The 7,412-nt window shown below is 26.9% G+C and overlaps 1 protein-coding gene across 2 annotated transcripts in view; it reads left to right on the top strand.

The window, feature by feature from the left end:
* The window catches only part of LOC100162718 (glycerol kinase-like), a 19,193-nt gene that overhangs the window by 11,110 nt on the left and 671 nt on the right, over window positions 1-7,412 (top strand). The window contains exons 9-15 of one of the 2 annotated variants that reach the window (XM_029492751.1): window positions 1,175-1,322; window positions 3,317-3,426; window positions 3,885-3,990; window positions 4,084-4,194; window positions 5,163-5,407; window positions 5,577-5,783; window positions 7,056-7,061. In XM_029492751.1, coding sequence (XP_029348611.1) covers window positions 1,175-1,322; window positions 3,317-3,426; window positions 3,885-3,990; window positions 4,084-4,194; window positions 5,163-5,407; window positions 5,577-5,783; window positions 7,056-7,061 — 933 coding nt within the window. Of the gene's footprint in view, window positions 1-1,174; window positions 1,323-3,316; window positions 3,427-3,884; window positions 3,991-4,083; window positions 4,195-5,162; window positions 5,408-5,576; window positions 5,784-5,880; window positions 6,115-7,055; window positions 7,062-7,412 lie in introns of those variants that run through there. The other variant, XM_008181595.3, reaches the window with a different exon arrangement.

The raw sequence follows: 7,412 nt of genomic DNA, 5'->3' as shown, positions 1-7,412 counted from the left end.
AAAACTTTATTGATATTTATAGAAAAAAAAACTAAAAAAATTGAAAACTGACCAAGTCCGTAAACAGCTTAAAAATAGTGAAATTATTTTTAAAATTCATCGTATATAGAAAATACTAATATAAACATTCAGTGAAATTTTCAAGTATTTACAGTCATTCGTTTTTTAATTACAACAATATAAGAAAATTGTTACGTGAGAAGTCTGGTGAATATCAAATGTTGTAAAAATATGAATTTCAAACGCTCACAAAAATTTTATTTGACTTGTAGAAATTTTTTTTAAATAAAGTAGACAAACTTATGAGGAATCTTGTATTACATTTTTAAATCTTAGATTTAAAAAGAAAATTTTTCATGAATTTCTAACTAAAAATTATTTGCAAATGTTTGTCATTTTTACGTATTTTGTCAATATTTGAACTTTAGATACTTATAAAAAAAAATTGTGACTGGATTTTTAATTTTTTTCGTCTGCTTTTGAAACAATATAATAGGAACTTTCTATTAAATTTTCAAGCTTTTTTAAACAACAAATAAATTTTTATTGATATTTATAGAAAAAAAAACTAATAAAAATGGAAACTGAAAATGTCCGTAAACAGTTCAAAATAAGTCAAAATATTTGAAAAATGTTATGGTATATAGAAAATGCTAATATAAACATTCAGTCAAAATTGTATGTACTTGCGGTCATTTGTTTTAGAATTGTACCAAAAACCAAAATCGATTTTCTCGAAAACAGATTTTGCGTAAAAATTCCTGTTCCTTAATTTTTCTTTTGTTTTTCACGGCGCTTTTGAAAACTACTGGGAAATTTTTACTTTTTACCCTTCAAAGTACCAACTAAATTCACTTTACTATTAGAGAAGGTATTGTTGAAGAAAATCCAAGCACTTTTACTGTCCTAAAAGGTGATGACAAAAAAAAAAACACATCATTGTAAAATCAATACATTAATCGTTATTCGTTCCACTCAGAATCTAATAATATATGATATATGCAAATTTTTAGTCAGTATTAGGTCAGGCCATGGCCTGACTGGCCTAACCTGAAGTTTCGCCTATGGTAATAATATAACAAAAGTACATAATATTTTTCAATAATTTGATCATAGTTCTATTGTCATGTGATAATACTAATTTGCTTATGTTTATTTGTGAATTATCTGATAGACATTTGCATTACAAAAGCGGTTCGACAATAAATCCATACTTCAGTGTAGTCAAATTGATTTGGTTAATGGAAAACATACCTCAAGTTTCAAAAGCTATTCAAGAAGAAAGATGTATGTTTGGTACAATGGATTCATGGCTAATTTGGGTAATAACTGATAATCTAAGTGTACTGTTAATAGAAAGTCTGAGAAAGTTAACTATTTTTTATAATTCGTTTGGTTAATATAGAGAAATAAGTTAAGTTTAAAGTTGAAAGGGTTGCAAGTTAAATAGAAAATAAAATTAACTTAACCTAGTTACATCAGCTACTTTTTTATATAAAAATTAAAAATTATACCTTTTTTTAAAGTTAACCATACTATAAAAGTTTAATAGAATATAAGTTATATTAAAGGAGCACAAAACACATTTTTTTTTAAAAAAACAGTCATTTATAAGACTTAGGCAGCACAAAAAATAAAAAAAAATAAATGTTTTTTTTAATTTGAAAGAAAGTTCAATTCTAAGAATACTGCTATAGGTTTTACGTTTCTTCACATTATTCAATAAGTTAATATTTAACAAAAATATTACTTAAAAGATTTATTAGTATTTAAAAAAACTATACTAATTTATGTATAAACTAAATTTCAAAAATAAAATTGTCAGATTGGTAAATAGTTGTGTGAAGCGATGAACTTGTACACGTATAAGATAGGCAATTACAATGAGCTGGGCCTAATATTCCTTGGAGTAATAATTTTTTTTTACATCAGATTTATGCCAAATCATTTAATATTGTCATAGCTACAGTAATTTAACTTTTAAAAACAGTTTAAAGAAAATTTTTCTTGTTTGTATCCTTTTTTTAATGTATTAACTACTTTATAGTTTATTTTATAATATTGTTGATTTTTAATCACCCAAAATTCTAGTTTTTCTGATATGATTTATAAACTACAATACAATTTATTAATACCAATATACCATGGTAAATTGTATACTTATAGTTCTATAGTTTTAAACTTAATTTTTAACCATTCAGTGGCATATCCAGGGGTAGTTGAATAGTTGTACCCCCCCCCTCTCGTAAATTGTTAAATTATAACAAAATATTCGTAAATAAATTATTTTGGGATAAAAAAATTAATAACCTTTGTTGATAACTGATAAGTTATTCAGTATCAATGTTCTGTGTGTATAATCAATTTAATATTTCTAATCGTCTATAAACAAACACGTTTAAAATTGAACAACAGAAGTTTTTTTTGTCACAGGATCATGCTTAAGTGGTACAAAAAAATCTCAAATATTCAATAATATGGTCTTTTATTTAATATACTTAAAAATTCCAAAAATAAGAATTTTAATATAATATACAGAGTTTAAGAATTTAAATCAGGCCAGCATGCTTAAAAATCACCCTGTATAGTGTTAAACTAAGAAATCTGTATAGATGCATACAAATACTCAGCAATCATAATTAAAACTGTTGGCATTTAATTGCTCAGGTGTAGTTATTAGCATAATCCCGTGCATAATTTAAAGTAATATTATTTTTCTATTTAGTAGATCCTTATTCCACACAAAATTCAATAGTAATATATAGTATATTATAATAATTCAAGCAGACATAAATAATAAATAAATAATTATAATTATAACAAACTTAATATTGCCCTACTTTAACTGTTACTGTTTCTGTTTAACTATTGTTTTAATTATCCGTTGAAATCTATCAACTTTTATGATGTTTTATTGATTTTCCATTTTTGCATTAAAAATGTTATCTATGCTCTGGCCCCGTTCTGTAATTTTTGTTTGCACTTAAAAAAGCTATTTGTAAAATTGAAAATCTTTCAATTTATAAAAGTGAAAATCTTTTAAAAACGTATCTAAATTTAAAAATAATAAATAAATCTCTAAAGTATATAAATCTAAAAAAACATGTTTTATTTTTTCTATTATTATGAATAAAATTAAAAAAAAAACTAAAATTATCCAATTAAAAATTATTTATATTCCACTTTCTAAAATTTGATGCATTATTGAATATTAAATATTAAACAAAATCTTAGAAAAAAAAACCAATTGTGCTAACTCTTGCTTTCTTAAGTTCACTTGTAACTACTAAGTTATATTTAATTTCTGTTTTTATAGAATCTTACTGGTGGTATAAATGGTGGAGTTCATATAACTGATGTTACTAATGCTTCTCGGACCATGCTGATGAATATTCACTCATTAAGATGGGATAAGACTTTGATTGAGTATGTATACATTGTATACTGTTTAGTATTATTATTTATTCATAATACTATTTTAGTGTTATGCTGCATTAAATGTTGTACATTCACGTTAACAACAATATATACATTGTTTTGATTTTCTAGAGGCTAACATTCAATTTTCAATTTTTTTATTTCAACTTCTTCATAATTATATTTACATTTAAAATTGATGTTTACTCCCTGTAAGCAATAGCTTGTGGTGAGAGTAGGGAGTCTATTACAATATTATTAATCCAATACATATTATGAGATTCAAATTTTTTTTTATTTATATATATTTTTTTTTAAATTGATGTTTGATCGTATGACTGTTCCAATGTTAATATATATGTAAGTTACAATTACTGTTGACCACATTAGTATAAAAAGTACGAACATGAAGGAATTATGTTTTGTTCAATCTAATTTTATTGAAATTCATTATAATTTCGTTTCAGATTTTTTGATATACCCAAGTCTCTGATACTCCCCGATATAAGGAGTTGTTCCGAGGTATATGGGTTTATGGCTGGTGGACCATTCATTAAAACGCCAATATCAGGGGTAATAAATAAATTACTTGCAATTTGAAAAAATCAAACTTTTTTCTCTGCGCTCTGTCAAATTATTATTTATATTATTAATATATTGTTTTAGTGCATTGGTGATCATCAAGGAGCACTGCTGGGTCAGCTATGTTTCACAGCTGGCCAAGCTAAGTGCACATTTGGTTCTAACTGCTTTTTGCTATATAACACTGGTCGCAAGGTAAGCATGATTTGTTTTATTTTTTCAATATCAAAATAAAAAAGTTATACAAGGTATAAACACTTAGTTTTAAGAGATTCTTCCAACTTTGCTCACTATACCAATAATTAAGTAATAATTTTATTGAAAGCATGATAAATTAATACAAAAAAATTCTGATAATTCTAAAAATTTGTTAAGAAGCGCCCTCCGACATTTCTTGTCTCTGTTTTACAAGTGCACTACACAACAAATTTTGGTCTCAGCAGATCACGTTTAGCTCCGTTAGTTTAAAAATTTTGTGAATTGACCTCTTGTAAAAATTTAAAGGTAATATTATTATCTAGGGCTTATCATTGGCCTTTTGTTATATTTTAATTTTAAAGTGACTTATGAGTATTTCAATTTTTTTGATTAACCCGTGGCAACTTAAACCATTGGGTGGTTGTTTTAAACAGTAGGGGAGGGACTATAGATTTTGGTAAACACGTGTATTTTTTGGGTTTGGCAGAGTTTTAATTGGGCACCCGTAGATTTTTGCCATGCCATTTATCACTTTCTAGAATGGCGGCCTCTCTCCGGAGAGAAGTGTCGGCCGTGACGACTGAGTTTCGAACCGAGGACGGTGCTTCTCCGAGAACCGACGCTTTAGTCCGTTCGACCACTCCGTCCTCCATTTAAAAATTATAAATGGAGTCTGTAGACCTTAAAATACTCACTACTTGTTTTCAAATGAAAATATAACTAATAGCCTGTGAGATGCTCTAGGTAAAAATCTAGAGGTCAATTCACTTTTTTAAAAAAATTTTTAATAATTGTATTTGTTTGTTAAAAACTTTGAAAATTGAATACAAGAGCTCCTGATATATTGTTACTATAGAAATTGAAAAATACAAATGCACTATTTATTTTTATAAGCATTACTCACCTTATTATTTCCTCAGCTTTAAAAAAAATATTTATTTTATTTTATTTTTTATTTTCTTCAGCCAGTGATTTCTACTCATGGCCTTTTAACTACCGTCGCTTACAAGATAGGCAAACACTCCGATCCTATTTATGCACTTGAAGGATCTGTAGTTGTAGCTGAAAATACTACTGAGTGGTTGAAAGATAATCTGTGGATCATGGATGTTTACAAGAGCAAAGAGGCTGAGAAAGACAAAAAAAATATTTATTTTGTTCCCCCTTTTCCTGAGCTTTATGCACCGTTCTGGATAACTGGCACAGATGGGTTAGTAGCATTATAACAACAAATACCCTATTGATTTTTTGTGTAATAATTTATGTTCGCTGTTGAATTCATGTGGTATTTAATTTGAACAATTTTGTTTGGTTTACACATTTGTTTTTTTTTCAAAAGTGCACTAATTTCACCTTATTTCACCTTGTATGTTGTATAGTAAATGCACTGGGGTGACTATGGAGACAACAGAAGCACATCTAATGCGAGAAACTCTTGAAGGAATCTGTTTTCAGACAAAAGAGGTTATGCAATCTATGCAGTCAGACACTGGACATCCTGTGATGGCATTGAATGTAGATGGTGGTATGTCTACTAACGATACATTTTTGAAGATTCTTACAAATATTTGTTGTCTTCCCGTAGGTAAGTTTGAATACAAGCATTGTCAATAAAGTGTAAGCTAAATTCTTCTTTCAACATTAACCTCATAAAAAAGATTTAATTCCTTACATATTTTGTAGGTATACAAAATTAAAAATCAACACAATGTATGTGTTCATTAGTTTCAAATTGTTGTAATAATCGAGAGTTACATACACAATTAATAGAATTACCCCTTTGAGAAGCAGCCTTGGAATACGTAAATGCAACTCAGGGAGCGGCTTAGGAAAGAAAAATTGGGAAAAAATTATGAGCGAAGACGTATATGTACACCCTATTTTATCAATAGGATTGATAAATGAAAATAAATCAATTAATTGAAATTAAACTTCACAGATGGCAGCACTTATTTTATATAAGGTATTTTACCTGTTTATGAAACTAAAACAAAGAAATTAAAAGAAATTCTTGGTAAAAACCTATGTATACGTCCATGCTCTTTTTGATACTATATTTTAAAACGTACATATACATCCATGCTCCTCAAAGGGTTAATAGATAATCATGATTTTGTAATCCCTAAGGCAAATTATTATTATCAAAGAGTAACAATTATTTAGAGCTTCTAAATTGTAATGGTTGCATATGTTTCTGTATGCTCTCTATTTATAGCAGACTGAGCTTTAAATTCATTCTATATTTTTATAGATACACAATTTGCAATGCCATATTAAAAATAAAAATAAAAAATGCATAGTTCATCCATTTTAATTTAAAAGTGCATATGTTATCATATATGCTTCAAAGCCCGTAGTTTTGATAATATTTGTTCTTTCATTGATATTTTACGTTTTATGTCGAATATTAATACCTTTGATTTGGAATCTTCAGTCTTAAAATTCCATGAAATAATACATCATTCCTTGGATATTTATTTTCAGAAAATTCAGTTGAACATTAACTTTGTACAAAATATTATTTGGTTGAATAAATCATTGAAAAATCTAATTAGATTTTTAAATTATCCTACAAAAAATATAAACTAACAAGCTCTAATGTTGATTATGATGTTTTTCTGATTTGTGTTAAAAATGTAAAAACTCATTATTGCTAGTTCATTACCCATTTATATTTAACGTAGAGCTCAATATTAACCATAATCTATACTATTATTATAACGAGGTAATGTTTGTGAGGTTGTAGAGGGTAATTTCTAGATTTACTGAAACGATTTTGAAAATTCTTTTGCCAATAGAATGATGCATTACTAAGTAACATATGCTAATTTTAAAAGATTAAATTAAAACCCGGGGAGGCGCCCATACCGGGATTTATAAGTTTACGATCAAAATGCTTGCTATTATATATGAGAAACAATAAGTAGAAATAATTTTTTATTATTTATTTATTAGTGGTTATTATTAGTTAAATAATTAACATTGCCAACTGGTAGGGAACTAACAATTTTCCACAAATCAAATTTTTCTTTTTCTTTTATTTTACAAAATAATTTTTAATAAAGTTATGTGTAGGGCTCGGAAGCTGTAGGAGCTAAAAAATTTAAGATATGCATGCAAATATGCACGAAAAAACTGCAAAATATGCATTAAAAATGTTAAGTATGCGAAAAAATATGCGTATAAATCAATGAAATATACGCTTTTTTAGCTAA

Source organism: Acyrthosiphon pisum, chromosome X (genome assembly GCF_005508785.2).
Source record: "Acyrthosiphon pisum isolate AL4f chromosome X, pea_aphid_22Mar2018_4r6ur, whole genome shotgun sequence".
Taxonomy (NCBI): domain Eukaryota; kingdom Metazoa; phylum Arthropoda; class Insecta; order Hemiptera; family Aphididae; genus Acyrthosiphon; species Acyrthosiphon pisum.
Note: the sequence above shows the minus strand (reverse complement) of the source record. Positions and strands in the feature narration are given on the sequence as shown.